Below are 19099 nucleotides of genomic sequence, written 5' to 3' on the forward strand. Positions count from 1 at the left end.
CAAAGCATGTATCAACATTCTACGGGAACATTGTGATAAAAGCACTTCCAATTTCATTTCTCCACAAATAAAAAAGATTAATGGAAATAAATAAGTAGGCATTATCATTGGTCTGGTTGCCTCTTCATGCATATTCACCTAGAAACTTATAGACTAAGAAAACTTTGTTCTGGTTCTTAAGAAGCTAGCTATAGTATAATTAGTAAATGATTTGGCTTTTATCTCTTTGCCATAGTGCTTTTTTCATTGACTTCATGATATACCTGCTTATTATGATCAAGTTCCTTTCGAAATTGAATAATGAGTTAATTCTAGCTATGGTACAATGAGTTAATGACAATTTTCTTTTATCTTATTTTGCAATTGGATATTGATCTTTGACAAAAAAAAAAATGGATGCCCTTGATAACGTCATATATCCTTTGAGAGACTTCGCTATAGGCACTGTCTGTCTCTTCAAGCGTTGCCACAAGCCCGATTGTAAAGGTATTCCCTCCATTTCTTATTCCCATTTTGGTTTTCCTCTTTTTCTTTTAAATTTGGATTTGTTGGAATTTTGGGGTTTTTTTTTTTTTTTGAATATTTAGTTTTTCCTATGTAGAGTTCACGAAGGTCGCACTTTGTATAGCGATCAACTTCGCAGTGATGGGATTCATCGAATTATTCGTCAAACTCATCTTTATTTCTATTAAGAACATCATCGTCAGCTCTACTTAGGTAATTTACTTTATCTGATTTTTCATGTGTATTATGCATGCAAGTTTTAATTTAAAAATTGACTTTATTTTCTAATCTTTTGGATGATTCTGAATTATAGGATTTTACAGTACGTTTGGTTCACTGTAATGGAATAGGGCTGTAATTGAATAGAGCTGTGATGAAACAGAGCTGTAATGGAATAGAGTTATAATCAGTAATTCAATTGTTTGGTTGAATGGAATGGAATAGAACTGTAATAGTATTCTTATGTTTGGTTGAATGGAATGATATTGTAATAAAATAAGAAAAAAAAACTAAAATGACCAGAATACCCTTAGCAGAATTTTTTTGTTAGGTAGATGATTATTGTTATTATTATTAAATTTTAATAAGATTATTATTAAAATAATTTAATAAAAATAATAAATAATTTAATCATATTTTAACATAATTATTATTAAATATAATTTAATAAAATAATATACAATTTAATAATATTCTTAATATAATTATTATATGAATTAAAAAATCATAATATATAATATTATTAAAATAAGATATAATCTACTTTATTATTTTTAAAGCGCATTACAATTTAATGTGCTAAAAGCGGAGAGAAGTTAAAAATTATTTTAAGGGTTAAAATGAATAATTAATTTATAAGAGATCAAATTATAATTTTATCATTATATTAATTTATGATTTGATAAAATTTAAAAGGTTTTATAATAAATTTACCATTTTGGGTGAGTCAAGTCTTCATGACCTTATTATCACAATATAAATTGAATTTAATCGAAGGAATACCTTCGCATAATGTCTATATGAGGAATATATTAAATCCAATCAATTATAAAACTTACAAAATTATATTTCAACAAAATTATCCGAAATTCATTAAAAATAGAAAAATTAAAAGATTATTAAAAAATCTTAGTATGGAATAATATTAAAAACTTTGGATCGATGCGTACATGTGAATACAAAAATAAAACAATAACTATACCAATATTTTCTTTCTCAAAATTATTACATGCCAGGGAGATAGACTAGTGGTTCTACTACGGAGCTACCAATTTTATTTTTCTTTCATTTTGTCAAATTCATTTTTTTGAGCAAATAACATATAGTATTATTAACATTTAAACATGGATCTTTTAAGAATTTTGTATATAAAAATCTCAAAAATAATGAATAGACCTACACTAGATACATCATACATACCCTACTCAACACCTACAATCGAATGAATCCAAATAACATAAATTGTAGATGGTGCAGATTATGTTGAACCCAGATAACAACTTATTCAAAGTATACTTTGCATCCACGTCATCAATCTCTTCCTTCGTTTTAGCTTCATTGAGAGACTTTGATATTGATTCGAATAATTGCTTATTCAAAGTATACTTTTCACTGTTATCAATCTTCGAACATTCCTCATCGTAAATTTTCCTTTGGTGCATCTGAAGCACACTCTTACGCTTCTGAAGGAGAAACCACATGTCTAATTCTTTTATAATCCAAAGTACCTGAAAATAATGCAGTAAATATAACTTGTTCTTGGAAGTCACACTTTCAGTATAACATCATAGTATAAAGACCATTATTATGGCTCGGCCATTGATTAAGGCATCTGAGCCACTCTCGACTCTTGGCACATAAGCAAAAATTTAATAAAAAACTTACCTTATGCCACTTCAATTGCCCTGCTTGTCCAACATCATCATTATCTTCATTCTCAGCCTCATTTTGCTCAAAATCATCCAGCAGACTCAAACATTGCTCCTTACAATACATGGCAATAAATGGAATCTAGCATAGAGAGAAAACATGCATGTAAGTTTGCATTTTAATTTCAAACTTTGAACAAAAGTTTTAGTATACTTACATCAAACTTCTCCACATAATGCAATTCCAGGAACCTCATAATATCTTCCTTCTTAATTTTGTTCAGTAGAACATATACCTCTACAGATCTTTCTTCAGTTTTTTTCTTACAGAACAATATATGTGAATTCATTACAAGTTGATTATGTATCCAAATAGTCTCCTCTTCTATGCTTCTTATATCAAGTGGAGGAGGCCCCACGATTTCTTCAATCATCTAAGGAAAAAAATAGAGAAATTAATACAAGTCTGGTACCTTAAGGGATTGAATGCAACAAAATATACCTGCATCCTTTCTGGGATGTCAGTCTGCCTAATAAGATCATCCCTCTCAGTTGTACACTTGTTGGCTAGAAAAAAGGGCTCAAACTCACTAGAATTATCCAGGTTCACTTTTGAAGCTTAAACTTGCTTCTGATGATTCAGGGTCTGATTGGCATCATCAGTAATAGGAACCTTGTCATCTAAGGTAGACAAACAAATGGTTACGACTTGCTCCATCTTCTTTTTGTTCATCTTCAACCACCTACAAAAATAGTTAGCATTAACAAACAGATAATATAAGGTAAAATGTTTAACACTCAACCAATATTCAAGGTACTTAATTGTAACACCCCGAACCCGAGACCATCGCCGGTGTCGGACACGAGGGGTTAACGAGACAAATCCTCTTAAAGTACCGACCAATTTGGCATTTCCAGACAGGCTGGAAAACTGCGTCACTGTCGCCTTAAAAATCATATCTCGAGTTTCAAAACTCGGAAACTGATTCCGTAAATTTTCCCTGAATTTAGACTCATATATCCATCCATGGATTTATTTCTAGAATTTTTGGTCGGGCCAATTGGTACAGTTTATTAGTTAAAGTCACCCATGTTACAGGGGTCGACTACACTGACCTTCGCGCGTTACAACTTGAATATCTCTCTGTACAGGGCTTTAATACTGGTCTCGTTTATTTCTAATGAAACTAGACTCAAAATGGAATCTGAACATATAAGGCATGACTTCTAATTCTTTCTGGATAATTTATAGTAAATTTTCAAAGTCGCGACAGGGGACCCAGAAACCGTCCTGGCCCTGTCTCACGAGAACTTTAATATCTCTCGGTATACTGTTCATATGATCGTTTCGTTACTTTCATATGAAAATAGACTCGTCAAGGTTCGTTTACATGACTTATTCACTATTTAATACCAATCCTACAAATTTTGACGATTTTTCAAATTCGCACCACTGCTGCTACCAGCATCTATTTTCAAGGTAAACTTTACCTATCTTGTGGTTTCCATGGGCCAACTAAAATTTTGACATACATAGGTCCACATATGATCATATTTAGCCATTCCAATGGCTGATCATGTGACCAACACTCTCATTCCAAACCATAATCACATCATGAAACCAAATATAATTACAAAGCACAAATGGTCAAATTCCATCCTCCACTTTTACGAACCATTTTCGCATGGCCGTACACATATACATCACAAAGAACTTAAAAACAATCGAGGGTAGTCCTATACATGCCATATCCAAAGTTCAACTAAAAGAGTACCAAAAGGGGGGGTTTGATAGTGTGGATGACTTCACTTCAATGATCCCGAATCCGATCGTTAACGAGCTAAATCTAAAACAGAGAAACAAAGGAACGGAGTAAGCAATTTATGCTTAGTAAGTTTCGATCCACAATTTACACACAACCAAAGCATAGCATTCAAGTAGCTAAACAATAATTCATATGCACAATTTCTCAATGACATGCTTACTTCACAATCCCAACTCTTATATTCATACACAAATAACGGCTTAGTTAAGGCCGATAGCTCGTTTATCATTGGAGCAAATATTCATACGCACTTACTCATAGTGTGCAAAGCACACACACAAAACGTACCTTATTGTTGGGAATTTCACAAGCGCATATACTGAAAATTTTTACAGCAAGCTTATAATTTTCAAATCACATACCTTCGGAGTTTAACCGGATATAGCTACTCGTTCAAACGCCTTCGGGACATAGCCCGGTTATGATAACCCGCACAAATGCCTTCGGACTTAACCCGGATATCACAACTCGCACAATTGCCTTGGGCTTAGCCCGGATATCATAGCTTCGCACCATTGCCTTGGGCTTAGCCCGGATATCACAACTTCGCACAATTGCCTTGGGCTTAGCCCGATATCTGGTCGCACATTCATACACATCTTTGTTTCAATTTCATAACAAACTTTTATGCACAATTTACTTAATCAAGAATATCATTTCGGCTCAATGGCCACATACAAGGGCACAATTTCGATTGCTTATTACTTTGTTCAATCGAATCAAAATCTAAGTTCCGATACTCGAAAACTTACCTCGGATGTTGTCAAACGATTCCGATGGCTATTCGACTACTTTTTCCTTCCCTTTATCGGATTTGTGGCCCTCTAAGCTCTTGAGCTAATTCAAACAAATTCAATTTATTAAAGTCTCGCTTCCTAGCCTTGGCCGAATACACATATCATTGACTCAACATCACATAACTAAGCACTTTAGTCAATTTTCTTTAATTACGCACACATTCGACCTTAGCTCACAACAAGGTAGCCGATTACCTAAGTCAAGAATAGGCACCATTAAGCTTGCCTCTAACCGAATGCATGCACAATAATTCCCCTCATGTGGCCGATTATACTTAGTCATACTTGCACAAAATCAACAATAAATTGCAAGATTTTCACATCATATGTGTACTAGGCCGAATGTACTTGCAATTTCACAAACATTCTTCAACACTTTCTTCTTTAAACAAACATATTTATCATTTACTTCATAATCGAAACATCATGTGCAAACATATATACACATATAGATGCAAGGCCGAATTTCAAGGTGTCCATAACCATGCAAAACACAATTTTTAACTATCATGCAAGAAGCATAAACCATGCTCATGAGCATACCATGGTCGAATACATCACACACCATACTCCTTTTAATTTTTTGGTCATGGTTAAACAAAGGATTCAATGTCTTACTCAAGAATACTAAAAGAAATTTCAAGAGTAGTCAATCCATCATTACATGCATCATTAGCAAGCTTCACATTTAGCATGCAATGGCTTCAACATAATATCAACCTTGGCCAAATACCATTTCTATGGCATAACAAGGATTTGAACCATGGCTAGCATGAACATCAAGTTAGCAACTAAAACATGCATGAATCTCATGACACAACCTCATACATACCTTAATCTTGATGCAAGAATAGCCAAATCTCCTTCTAGATCTCTTCTAAACCAAAAAAATGGAGCAAAAATCCTCCTTTTTCCTTAGTATTTTCGGCCAAAGAAGTGAAAATGGATGAACAAATTTTTTCTTTCTTTCTCTACAACTCACGGCAAGGGGGCATCCATGCTCATCTTTTTTTTTGTTCATTTCTTTAATGCTAATTCTTATTTTATTTCTTCATACATAACTCACTAACCAAACATGTTGGAAACATGTTTCCTTGCCCATCAACACCTACCTTGGCGGCCACTATGCTTCTTTTGGGGAAATTTGACATGCAAATCCCTTATTTTTGCATGCATGATCAACTAGTCATCCCACATCTTCCCATCATACTTTCAAAGTTTACTACTAGGCCCTTTCTAGTGAAATTCACATTTATAACACTAAATCAAATCATCAAAAATGTCACACACAATTTAACACATATCATAGTCATAAAAATAAATTTTAAATTATTTTTATGCCTCGGTTTTGTGATCCCGAAACCACATCCCGACTAGGGTCAATTTTGGGCTGTCATATTAATGTTTGTCAAAAGCTTCATAAAAAGTGACTTTATGATGAGTAATATGTACCTTAGAGATGATCCCTTTCCATAAGATTTTTCCTCACCCACAATAAAATCACTCATCTCATAGTTTTGACCACAGAATGAAGCTTTCTCTTCTCCGAATATATCAGCAAATAGTAGGCCTACAATATCTAACTGCATTAATAACGCTTTATACATTCTTTCTTTCTTGGTAGGCAATGCATAGGCAAGTTAAAACATTTGAGGAAGTAGTGACAATCAGAGGCAAACAACAAGTAAAATTGTTTCCAACATCATTCAGCAGAACAAGAGAAAGATTACTCAAATCAGAGTAGGAAATTACTCTAATCATCAGAAGAACCAGATTGCTCAACCACCTTAGTACGTTTTCCAGCTCTTTTAAGCTGCTTAAACATTTCAGTTTCTTGAGTAAATTTTCATCCAACAAAGCCATCAGGGAAAATCATGGATATTGTAACCTCGGCAGCTCATATCAAATATCAAACATAGGAATTTTTCTTAAGAATGCTAGAACTATCTTACAATGATTAGTAATACAAATGATAGCAACGAATAAAATTGAGTGTATGGATCAAGTTCGATGTTTACTTTTGGAAATTGACAAATGCCTGGAATTCTGTTTTCTTGAACCAATTCACCATCATCATCATCAGAACAGGATCCTTCACTGATCTCCTAGAGAATTAAAAGCCAGTAGCACTTCATAAATGGCAAAGATAGTCATAAGATTAAAATCAATCAACATAACACATTGGGATATAAAGTTTACCTTTTCCTCTTTTTTTTTTCATCTTCTTGCTTTTCAAAACTTGATCGTTTTTGTCTTCCTCCTCCTCTTCATCATCCACTATAAACCCATCACATTCAAATTGGTCCAAATTCTCTGCTCATCCCCATAAACACAGATTCAAACAACATTATACATGAACGAAGAACTTCAAGAAAAATAAGATTCGGGATAATGAAAATGTAACCCAAATGCCACTTTGGAAGATTTTAAGAGAGGAACGTTAAAAAAAATTCCATTTTTCTTCAAAATTCAAGAAAATTATGGAAAATAATTACTTAATGTGAACTAGATTTCTCAATATTCTTCTGGGTGATTCTTATAACAATGATAATTGAAAAAAAATTCAAAAGAAAAGAGGAAAAACAAAACCAATAATACAAACATAGTTGAAATTATAAAATCAAGAAGAGGAAGAAAAAAAGGGGAACTTATAGAGGTTCTCACAAGGGAAAGGAGGCAGCTTTGCGGAGGCAGGGAACGAGTCGGAGATGAATCGACAGTTCTCAATGAAAAAATCGACGGAAGCACCACTTTTACAGCAACGACGAAATTGACGAACGATGGTTGAACAAATACAGGGTAAAATTATCTAGGGGAAATTTTGCTATTACGTCCTTTGTTGAAGAGGCTATTCTTAGCCCCCTTCACCGAATGATGATTCGGCAAATCAGATGAATAGGAGAGGAATAGCCATTCGTCGAATGAAGAAAACGGTGAAACAAACTATGGCTTAACTATTCATTTAAGAATAAGGAGGGAATGGCTATTCCATTCCCTCCAGCCAAACGTTATGTTATTGTTTTTATGAAAAAGGGAATTTGTCAATTTGCAAAAATTGGTCAAAGTTCGAGGCAATAACCTTTTACAAACAATTCATTTGTTTTTTTTAAGCCTAACCCATTCGATTTAAGTGATACATTATCAACACCTCTGTAATTTTAAAAGATTAAAAAATGTAATAGGTTTATTCATTCCTAACTAGACCAATGATGGGTTTGTTCAAATGATGTGTTTTGTTCCATATGTTTGCGAAACTAGGAACTTCATTCTATCTTTTGATAAGCTATCATTCGACTTGAGTCTTGATTAGATTTGACAATTAATACTATTTTTCAATTTTAATCTTATCAATCTTTTTATTAAATTATTTATCTTTGTTGATCTATTCTGCTAATTCTATGTTAAATTTGATACATACATGTATATGTTGTTCCAATAGGGTCGGAAGCGTGTAAATTATTGTACTAAAAAATCACACAAAGTTCAATTCCCAGGGAAGAGAGGTGGATCACAAGGATCTCTTAAATACCAAGTCTTTCCTTAGTCAGAATATCCCTTTTATAGTAATTTAATAGCACAATAAATACTACTATTATACCCTCAAATATTGAAAGAAAAATAGGACAAGAAAGAACACAAGAGTTTTAACGAGGTTCGGTAAATTATACCTACGTCCTCGGGCACTAACACCAGATGATAACTTTACTATCTCCAAAATATTACAAACAAATAGAATTCCTTAAGAATTCTCAAATGGGAGAAGAGAGAAAACTAAGAGAGAAAGATTGGTTGGGATGAATTGAAATGAGAAATGAGAAGGCCTATTTATAGTTGAGGTTCAAGGACCAAACAATAAATAGCCCATTATCTCAAGGACCAAAAAAAAATTATCCCATGCCACTTTTTCAAAGTCAACTTTAGGGTGCTAAACTTGCACCACTTTGGATTGTTTGCCATTAAAATTGTCTACCATTAATCATAATGTTAACAATCTCCACCTTGAAGATTTGATTAGGATAATCACATCTTCACACACTTCCTTCAACTCCCCAAATTCGATAAAGCTATCTTTTGTAGTGCCTCCAAATGCGCTCTCGGCGCCATACACTGAAGGTGCTCAAATTCTCAGGATGTTAATCAAGTTCAAACAATGATTAAACTTGATTGTTGTTACCACCTTGGTCATCATATCTGCGGGATTATCTGCCGTCGGAATCTTCAAGTAGAATTTTTCCTTTTCAAAGACTTCCGCACAAAGTGATATCTTACGTCGATATGCTTGGTTCTTGAATGATAGACTTGATTTTTCGCTAAATGAATAGCGCTCGATTGTCACAATATAGACTAATGTGACTTTGAACAACTCCCAAGTCTTTCAACAATCCATTAAGCCAAATAGCCTCCTTAATGACTTTCAGAATCGCCATATATTACGCCTCAGTAGTAGATACACTCATCAGAGACCTGTAAGGTAGACTTCAACTCACTTGGAGCTTTGCAAGAGTAAACAGATACCCGTAGTTGAACGACGTTTATCTAAATCACAAACAAAGTCGGAATCAACATATCCAACTACAAACCCGACCAAGTGCTTCATCCTGTTCAAAATTAAACCAACATCTACGGTTTTTGAAGATACCGTAGAATCCATTTCCTGACTTGCCAATGTCCTTTTCAGGATCATGCATATACCGCTCACAACTCCAACACTTGTGAAATGTCGGGCCAGCGTACACACCATCGCATACATCAAACTCCCAACTGCATTTGCATATGGGACTTTTGCCATATATTCTCTTTCTTCTTGGCGGAGATAATTGAGCACTAAGTTTCAAATGAGAAGCAAGTGGGGTACTTACATGTTTTGTGTTTTCATTTACACCAAAACATTGTAATACCTTTTTCAGATATTGCTTCTGATTCAATCAAAGCTTGCCTCTCTGTCTATCTCTACTTATCTCCATGCCGAGAATCTTCTTGGCCTCACTTAGATCTTTCATCTCGAACTCTTGATTCAACTGAGCCTTCAGCTTATCTATCTCTTTTTGGCTCTTCGAAGCGATTAACATATCATCAACATACAAGAGTAGATAAATGAAAGATCCGTCATGTAGCTTTTGCAAATACACACAATTGTCATATTTGCTTCTTGTGTATTCGCCTTTTCATAAAGCTATCAAATCGCTTGTACCATCGCCTCGGGATTGCTTCAATCCATATAGCGATTTGTTCACTTACAAACCCAATTTCTACCACCAGCATCTTTGTATCCTTGAATTTGAGTCATATAGATCTCTTCTTCTAACTCACCATGCAAGAAAGCCGTCTTAACATCAAGTTGAGCTAGCTCCAAATTCAACTGTGCTACCAAGGCCAACAAAATTCTAATGGAGGAATGCTTCACAACAGGGGAAAATACATCATTGTAGTCAATTCCCTCCTTCTGAGCGTAGCCTTTAGCTACCAACCTTGCCTTGTAGCGAACATCTTTCTTGCTAGGAGATCCATCTTTCTTTGCGAATACCCACTTGCATCCGATTGCCCTTTTACCTTTCGGTAATTGTGCCAACTCCCAAGTATTGTTCTTCCGGAGAGATTGCATTTCTTCATCCATGGCGCTTTTCCATTTATCACTTTCTAAGCTTTGCATTGCTTCTTGATAAGTGATAGGAATATCATCATCAACAACGGAAGGCGTAGGCCACCATATCGAGAATCGAAGCGGGTTTACGAATTTCTCTCCTTGGCCTTGCAATCGCAATCGGTTACGTGTACTTAATGGTTCTTGGGTCGAACCTCTTCAACCTCTAATTCCTCCATTGTGGTGGAGAATTAGACTTATTAACCGGGAAATCCCCATCCGCTCAAACTCCACTGTTTTAGAGTACACTCCACTGCTGTGGAGTATCGCTCGTCTGAATATCTTTATCTGCTACCTTTTCAATGTGGCGATTCATCAAAGGTAACATCTCTCGCTCTGATCATTTTCTTTGTGTCTAAGCACCAAAGATGAAATCCCTTCACTCGTAAGTGATTCCCATAAAGAGACCTTTCTTTGCCCTCGGATCTAACTTTGGCTCCTTCAATGGTAATATGCGGTGGATTCAAACACATGTAAGGAATCATAATCAGAGCGATTTTCCGCACCATACCTCCATAGGAGTTTTTCTTTCTAATGCGAGATGATGGCAAGCGATTAACAAGATGGCCAGCGTATATCACGACCTCACCCAAAATTGCTTGCCCAACCCAAAGATTGGACAACATACATCGAACTTTCTCCAAGAATGTTCGATTCATACGCTCTGCCACTCCATTCTCATTGTGGTGTATCCCTAAGCGTGAAGTGTCGAACAATACCATACTCTTGGCACACATCGAAGAACGGATCACTTCTATATTCGCCTCCATTGTCCATTTTAAGCCGCTTGATTTTCTTGCCATCGGTTTTCGATCATAGTTTTCCATTTAAGAAAAACTCTAAACACTTCATCCTTAGTTCTCATGGTATACACCCAAACTCTCTCGAAAAGTCATCAACAAAAGTAACAAAGTAGTGTTTTCCTCCCAACGAAAGTGTTTTGGAAGGCCCCCACATCTGAGTGAACATATTCCAAAATACCTTTTGTATTATGGATAGCAGTCTGCAATTTCACTCTCTTTTGCTTTTCGAGAACACAATGCTCATAAAATTTTAATTTGCAAGCCTTTGCACCTTTCAACAATCCTTGCTTTGCGAATTTGCAAGGATTTTTCATTGGCATGTCCCAACTTCATATGCCACAACCGCATTGAGTCCAATTCTTTGTTGCTTGGGAAGCTGCAATGATCGCTCCAATAAGCTGTACTACCTTGGTAGTAATACAAGTTATTTTTCCCGATGCCCTTCAATATCACAAGTGCGCCAGATGTCACTTTCAAAACCCCATCTCTCATATTAACAATGAACCATTGGATTCCAAGGCTCCCAATGAGATGAGATTTTTCTTCAAGCCGGGCACGCATCAACATCGCTTAGAACTCTGCTTGATCCATCTTGATTCTTTAATTGGATTGAACCTATCCCAACAGTTTTACAGGCATTATCATTGCCCATATAAACAACTCCTCCATTTAGTTCTACTAAATCAGAGAACCACTCCCGGTTAGGGGACATATGATAGGTACAACCCGAATCCAATATCCACTCATCTGAATGGAACGATGATGATGATGCAACCAGTGATAATTCAGAGTCACTGGTATCATGCTTTGCAACACAAGCATCTACAGCAGCTTTTACCTTATTCTTCAGCTTTGGACAATTTTTCTTCCAGTGGCCTTTCTCATGACAAAAGGCACATTCATCTTTCCCGAGTCTGGACTTTGACTTTGATCTCCCCTTTTGAGTTTTCTTCCGAGTGTATGAACGACCTCGGACTACTAAAGCTTCTGTCTCTCTGATTGAGTTTTTCTATTTGTCCTTCTTTCTCTGTTCATAACTGTATAAGGCCGCACAGACTTCGCTCGAGATATATCACTCCGCCATGAAGTAGAGTAGTTTCTAGGAACTCAAACTCCTCGTGAAGTGACCCCAACAAACATCAAAGCCAAATCTTCATCTTTGAATGTCTCATCCATATTCACCAAATCGGTGACTAAGCGATTAAATTTGGTGATGTGATCATTCATTGTGGTACTTGGGACGTAAGTGAAGCGAAAGCAGTCTTTTCTTCAAGTGGAGCTTATTTTGACTATTTTCTTCAAAATTTTTCTTCAAGTGCCACCCACAACTTATTTGCGAAGTCTCCTTTGAAAAAGCATACCTCGCTCTCGAGAAAGGCATGATCGAATTGTGCCACATGCCAACCGATTGATCGCCTTCCAATCTTTCTCCGTACATCATCTGGTTTCTCTTTATCAATGGCAATGTCTAGACCTGCTGAAAAAGGGCATCTAGAACCTCACTTTGCCACATACCAAAATGGCCCGTGCCATCAAAGATCTCCACGGCCAATCTTGCATTTGCAATTGTCGGTCTTGTCCACATGGACGATGTTGAAGCTCCTACACCGACCGTTTTCTCCATAATCTTTCAATATACCTAAGGAAATCTTTTACGATGTGGAAGATCGGTTTAAGCGCAACCACAGAGCATACTATGATTAACCTTGACTCTTGATACCACTTGTTGTTCCAATAGGGTCGGAAGCGTGTAAATTATTGTACTAAAAAATCACACAAAGTTCAATTCCCAGGGAAGAGAGGTGGATCACAAGGATCTCTTAAATACCAAGTCTTTCCTTAGTCAAAATATCCCTTTTTATAGTAATTTAATAGCACAATAAATACTACTATTATACCCTCAAATATTGAAAGAAAAATAGGACAAGAAAGAACACAAGAGTTTTAACGAGGTTCGTAAATTATACCTACGTCCTCGTGCACTAACACCGATGATAACTTTACTATCTCCAAAATATTACAAACAAATAGAATTCCTTAAGAATTCTCAAATGGGAGAAGAGAGAAAACTAAGAGAGAAAGATTGGTTGGGATGAATTGAAATGAGAAATGAGAAGGCCTATTTATAGTTGAGGTTCAAGGACCAAACAATAAATAGCCCATTATCTCAAGGACCAAAAAAAAATTATCCCATGCCACTTTTTCAAAGTCAACTTTAGGGTGCTAAACTTGCACCACTTTGGATTGTTTGCCATTAAAATTGTCTACCATTAATCATAATGTTAACAGTATATATATTTGATTTGTATTAGTGATTTTATGTCAGATTTAAAGCTCACCTGGTCCTTTCTAGTTTTTGTAATTAAAGATTTATAATATTTGGGTTGTTATTCGTTATAGTAATTTGTACTTCTTTTTCTTGTTTGAGAGTTGCTTCTTGTTATAACTTCAATAAAGCCTTATTTAATTTTTAAGTTATTTAATGCCTTAGATAAAAGTAAAAAATTATAGTATATGAGAGATTCTTATATTGATACTTTATACTGACGGTAAGTTATAAATATATAAAAATTTCAAAATGAATTTACTGACTGAATGACCATAAGAAAATCATAGTAATATAGTGACGACAATGAAACTGCTAGTACAAGGTATAATATCTATTTTTGGGTAAGAGTAAAATTGGCAAGTGTATATATAGGAAAATAATATTTTATCTATTGCTTTAAATTATTAATTTATTATAAAATAGGACAAAACTCTAATAATAATAATAATATGACTAGTACAACTCAAACTTAAATTTTATCTAGAACGATGAATAATATTACTTTTAGGTTAACACACGAATTAAAATAAATTTTATACTGCTCACAAATACTAAAATAGATATATACATTTTGGTTAACAACAAATTTGATCGTGTATACCAGTCAAATTGATATAGAAAAAAATATATATATATATATTGTATTTTTAAATTTTAGCTTGAAACTGTATTCTATTCTAGCATATTCTGCCTTAGATAGTTTCTTGATGGCTCGAATTGCAGTCCTAGCCGGCATCCAGAAAATTATCGAACTCCTTTTTTTTAAATACTTGAGATGCATAGGTAGTTAAAATCAAGAAATTTTTGTTTGTCTGTTTGTTTTTTTATTTTTATTTTGCATAAATGTCTAAGGCAAGAGAGTGGACATCACGTATATGTATGGAATATAAGCATATACAAGGCTTTTAATCCGGATATAATTTAATTAATTTATATATTATCCGATAAATATGGGATTTAACAAGAAAAAAGAAAAAAAAAGCTTGATATGTCCCACTCAACTCTTTTACAACCAATTTCCATGTATGGCATGGTCCCTTGTTTCAAATTACAGACATCAATGGCTAGATAAAAGGAGCCATTTACAAAGAAGAAACTGTAGCCAACTCATGCTCCTCAATTTCTTCCATGGTCCACGATCAAATAATTAAGAAACTCCCACTATCTGTTTCGCTTCAAATATATATTTATATATTCTCTTAATCAACGCTACAACAACTTAGGGTGATAAAATACTTTACAGCTTGAGACACCTGTTCTTCTTATTACTTATCTTGGAACATTAGTAAAATCTGTCAATAAGTTCCTGTTGTCGGCTTGTGTAGTACTGTTTGTGGGCAGCCAACCAGCCTTTCAAAACTTGCTTTCTTAGTTTCTTCCTATATATAAATATTCTCTAAAATATAAAGAAGAGCGTTTAGAATAGGCTATCTGGTTTTTGAGAGCTGAGGAAACATGGGAGGTTGCGCTACCAAACCTAAGGTTTTAAAGGGTGATGAGATGCCTTCTCCGGTTGCACCATCTCCTGAGCCGGCGAAAAAACATGTTCAGGTCGCTGATGATGAGGGAAAGAAGGTGGAAGCTGAGATTGTTAAGGCCAAGGATGTTGACGAGACAAAGGAGGTTGTTATTGTTAATGATGCGAAGCTTGATGATCAAGCCAACGATCCTCAATCTGGTAGTAACTTATTGAATGAGGTATCTCTTTCTAATTCTATAATTACATCGTAGAATTGTTTTTGATGGTATTAATATATTGAATAAAGGGTTTAATCTTATTGGAACTATAAACGTTAGTTTTGGGATGGTGGGATTGTTCATTTATTTAATACCATCTTTCACTCAATTATGACTGGTTTTGTACCGTCTGGTTGGTAAGAAAGTGCAACTGAAGGGACGATCCAAAAAGAATATAAAATTATTCCACATGTGTTTTTCTTTTGATTTTGTATTAACAATCAGCACTCCAACCAGGAGATTTGAGGGGAAAAGCACAAAAGAAAAGGCATTTCTCAAATTCTAGCCATATTTAAGCTGACCCCATGGCTTCTTGCTTGTCTGATGTCCTGTCAGTATCAATAATTTACCACTCCTAGTATCATGCATCTTGTCCAATGGTTCATTCGTGCACAAAGAAGTATCACAGATTAAAAAAAAAAAATCTGCATCATTCGGAATCATTGAATGAGTTTTGTTAGTATGGGGTCATTTTTATTAGTTCAACTGATATTTATGCAGAATGAAAAGAAGGGGGTAGCTGAGACTGAGAGTGATAGCAACACACCATCAGAGCCAACGAAAACCGAATCAGTAGAGGCAGTGAAACAAGAATCAATGGAGACAGAGCCTCCGTCTATTGGAGGCAAAGCAGCAACAGTGGCTGTGGGTGAGACACAAAATAGGGAAACAGCAGCAGCAGCTGAAGGTGAGGAAGGGAAGACTGAAGTAACAAAGTGAAGTTATGGGAACAATTATGTTCGAAGAAAAGAAAAAACAGATTTGATGTTTTTCTCCTACGATGTGAGATTAAATACTGTGGTGGAGAGAATGTTGTAGAAATCAAGTATTTTACTTGGTTTAGGCGGCTTTCGAGTGACTTGCTTTTTGTTCTGAAATAATTATTTTCTTTCATCTGAGTTTATCTTTTGCTTTCTATATTTTCTACTTCTCCATCCATATACATATATGGATCATTAGATTGAATTGTATATGCATATATATGGGATGATCTTAAGTATCCGTTAGGCTTAACAGGTTCAGCCCAAATTAGGGGGGAACTCGGGCAAGTTCTTGGCAATCCAAGTTGAGTTGATCCAAACTTGAGGAAGGAAATCCTTTTATTTGAACTTCATCAAAATCCTGGAAGGTTAGCTGGATATAGTTTCAATTTGTTAGTTAATGAAACCTTTCTTGGGCTTTTAGCTGCCATCCAACACTAGTTACTACTATCAATTTTCTTTTTAGGATAAATTATCTAGTTCGTCACCTAATATTTAGGGTGTTTTCATTTTGGTCACACAAAATGAAATCCTTACAATTTTGCCACCCAACTTTTAAGGTGCTTTCAGTTTTGTCACCGAAGCATTAAATCTCTAATGAAAGTTAACTCTATGCGCCACATCAAATTTACATTTTCATTTTGTTACCCAACTTCTAGTTCCCTTTCATTTTAGTGAAAAAAATTATATCTTTTTTAAAAAATTGACCGGGTAAAAAATCTAAGATTAAAGTGAAAAAAATGATATAAACTAAAATAATACAAAAATTGTCAAACTGTACTTATTTATTCCGTTGCCAAAAAAATTGAATTTATTATTTTAATATTAAATTTTAAATTTCAAAATATTAAAAAAATTAAACAAACTGTTGAATTTTTTTATCCTTAATAATATAAACCAATTTGTCCATTTAATATTGAAATTAGCTAATTTAATCTCATTCTAAATTTTAAAATTTTATTTTATATTTTCAAATTATCCTTAACTAATTCAACTCAAATAATTCATATTTAGTGATTGCCTACAAAATTTTAAATTCTATTTGATTAAATAATCTCGATCCTTTCATGCTATGCTAAAAACAAAGGAAAAGAATCCTTTCAATTAATTAAATTATTTTCTTGTTCTTCATTTAGGTAAAGAAATTATGAAAAAATTATGAGTTTTGTTTGACTTGGAAGATAAAATTAATTAATTTAATTAATTACAATATTTTCTTTTCTTTTAGCTTAGCATGGAAGATTCAAGATCATACAATCAAAAGAAATTTGTGTTTCAGTAGATAATTATTAAAGATGAGTTATTTGAATTAATTTTAATTTGGAAATATAAAATAAAATTTAAAATTCTAGAAGGAGATTAAAATAATTAATTTCAATATTATAGTAACAAATCAATTGACACTATAAAAGGATAAATTTTTCAATAATTTATTTAATTTATTTTGATGCTTCAAAATTTAAAATTTCAATATTGAAAAACTTTCGTCAATGTGGTAAACATATACAATTTGACAATTTTTTAATACATTATTTTAGTTTCTATTTTTTATTTATATTTTAATCCTTATTTTAAAAGTGAAATCTTGATGAGTGATAATATAATCAAATAGTGTTGATGATCTTAATAATTGAATACTTCACATTGTGAAAATTGGATTAAATTGTAAGTGAAGTAAAAGTGAGTTAAATTAAGTAAATGGTGAATTAATACTAGAAAGAATGAAACAATAGTATGTCATGAACTAAGAATGTAATGATTGAAATTTAGTAAATATTGATGATTAAATTCACATATATTCCCGAAATAATGGACTTGTTTAAAAGAAATGTAAAAGTGTAGTGACAACATGAAAAATGTGAAATGTTATATTGGTGAATAAATATAGTGAATTCAGTTTTAATGGAGAGCCTATGTAGATTAGTATTTAACCAAAGAGTAATTAATTGAGAAAAGAAACCTTAAATTTTGATCTTGTTATAATAAGCTAGCATATAATGCTTCTGACATTATGCACTTCGATGCTCCTGATATTCTACACTCTGGTGCCGCAGTTATCTAACCTCTGGTGTCCGTGATTATCTCGTGCTTATACACCCTTGATAATTGTTGTTATGCAGTCCTAATATACACACATCAGTACCTGTGATATTTAGCACACATGTGCTTCTGATAAATAACACTCTCATGTTTCTATTATATCTAGATTATTTCATATATATACATATATCTAGTTTACTAGTATAATTGAAGAACTATTACTTGTGGCATTTGCACTACAATATCCCGAACATTGCATTTGTATGTTCTAACTTAATTTTATGTATCCTCCTGAGTTCCTTGCGCTTTATTAAAGCTTATTCGAATAAAAAGAAGAAATAAAGTAAGTGACAATGGAATAAGTCAAAGTAAGTGATATGCAAAAATGAAAGCCACCATTTGAAGAAAAGTAAAAATTGGTTGTCGAGACAAGGGAAATTTTGAGGACGAAATTTTTATAAGGAGGGAGAGAAATGTAACATCCCTAAAACCCCTTGGTCCTAAACCGTATATGATAGATTCTTAGTGAAATAAGGTATAAGATTAAAGAAAGAGAAGATTGTAGGACATTAAAGGAAGTTGAATCAAGAAGTATGACATGACACATTAATTTAAGGTAGGGACTAAATTGTAAAAATATGAAAAGTGTTATGATCTTAGTGTAAATATTTAAAATTTTATGAGGTTAAAGTATAAATATGGAAATTTTAAAGGACCAAATTTGTAAATGCCCTGAGGGAGGAAAGGACTAAAGAGTAAAACAAATTGGTGAATGATAATCAAACTTATAACA

The 19099-nt window shown here is 33.8% G+C and overlaps 3 protein-coding genes across 3 annotated transcripts; 2 read left to right on the forward strand and 1 right to left on the reverse strand.

Moving 5' to 3' along the window:
- The first annotated feature begins 392 nt into the window (after positions 1 to 392).
- LOC108452732 (protein transport protein Sec61 subunit gamma-1-like) lies at positions 393 to 717 on the forward strand. Its single transcript, XM_017750530.1, has 2 exons — positions 393 to 486; positions 602 to 717. Exons 1-2 carry the CDS (start codon positions 393 to 395, stop codon positions 715 to 717), a joined length of 210 nt encoding a protein of 69 aa, XP_017606019.1.
- A 1211-nt stretch (positions 718 to 1928) lies between these two features.
- LOC108451405 (transcription elongation factor SPT6 homolog) lies at positions 1929 to 9736 on the reverse strand. The gene is made up of 8 exons (XM_053022922.1): positions 9688 to 9736; positions 7235 to 7308; positions 7014 to 7100; positions 6448 to 6578; positions 2998 to 3115; positions 2591 to 2806; positions 2389 to 2487; positions 1929 to 2231 (listed from the first exon to the last, which is right to left on the reverse strand). Exons 1-8 carry the CDS (start codon positions 9734 to 9736, stop codon positions 1929 to 1931), a joined length of 1077 nt encoding a protein of 358 aa, XP_052878882.1.
- Positions 9737 to 14983: 5247 nt separating this feature from the next.
- On the forward strand, positions 14984 to 16409 carry LOC108452395 (uncharacterized). Its single transcript, XM_017750178.2, has 2 exons — positions 14984 to 15466; positions 16007 to 16409. Exons 1-2 carry the CDS (start codon positions 15224 to 15226, stop codon positions 16223 to 16225), a joined length of 462 nt encoding a protein of 153 aa, XP_017605667.1. The 5' UTR covers positions 14984 to 15223; the 3' UTR covers positions 16226 to 16409.
- The last annotated feature ends 2690 nt before the right edge of the window (positions 16410 to 19099 follow it).

The sequence above is a fragment of the Gossypium arboreum genome, chromosome 12, assembly GCF_025698485.1.
Source record: "Gossypium arboreum isolate Shixiya-1 chromosome 12, ASM2569848v2, whole genome shotgun sequence".
NCBI classification, from domain to species: Eukaryota; Viridiplantae; Streptophyta; class Magnoliopsida; order Malvales; family Malvaceae; genus Gossypium; species Gossypium arboreum.

Coding starts and splice junctions, on each gene's coding strand:
- LOC108452732 (XM_017750530.1), top strand. CDS start 393: ATGGATGCCCTTGATAACGTCATATATCCTTTGAGAGACTTCGCTATA. Junction 487..601: donor CCACAAGCCCGATTGTAAAG/GTATTCCCTCCA, acceptor TTTCCTATGTAG/AGTTCACGAAGGTCGCACTT.
- LOC108451405 (XM_053022922.1), bottom strand. CDS start 9,736: ATGGTGTGTACGCTGGCCCGACATTTCACAAGTGTTGGAGTTGTGAGC. Junction 2,807..2,997: donor CCCTGAATCATCAGAAGCAA/GTTTAAGCTTCA, acceptor TTTTTTCCTTAG/ATGATTGAAGAAATCGTGGG. Junction 2,488..2,590: donor ATTATGTGGAGAAGTTTGAT/GTAAGTATACTA, acceptor ATGTATTGTAAG/GAGCAATGTTTGAGTCTGCT.
- LOC108452395 (XM_017750178.2), top strand. CDS start 15,224: ATGGGAGGTTGCGCTACCAAACCTAAGGTTTTAAAGGGTGATGAGATG. Junction 15,467..16,006: donor GTAGTAACTTATTGAATGAG/GTATCTCTTTCT, acceptor ATATTTATGCAG/AATGAAAAGAAGGGGGTAGC.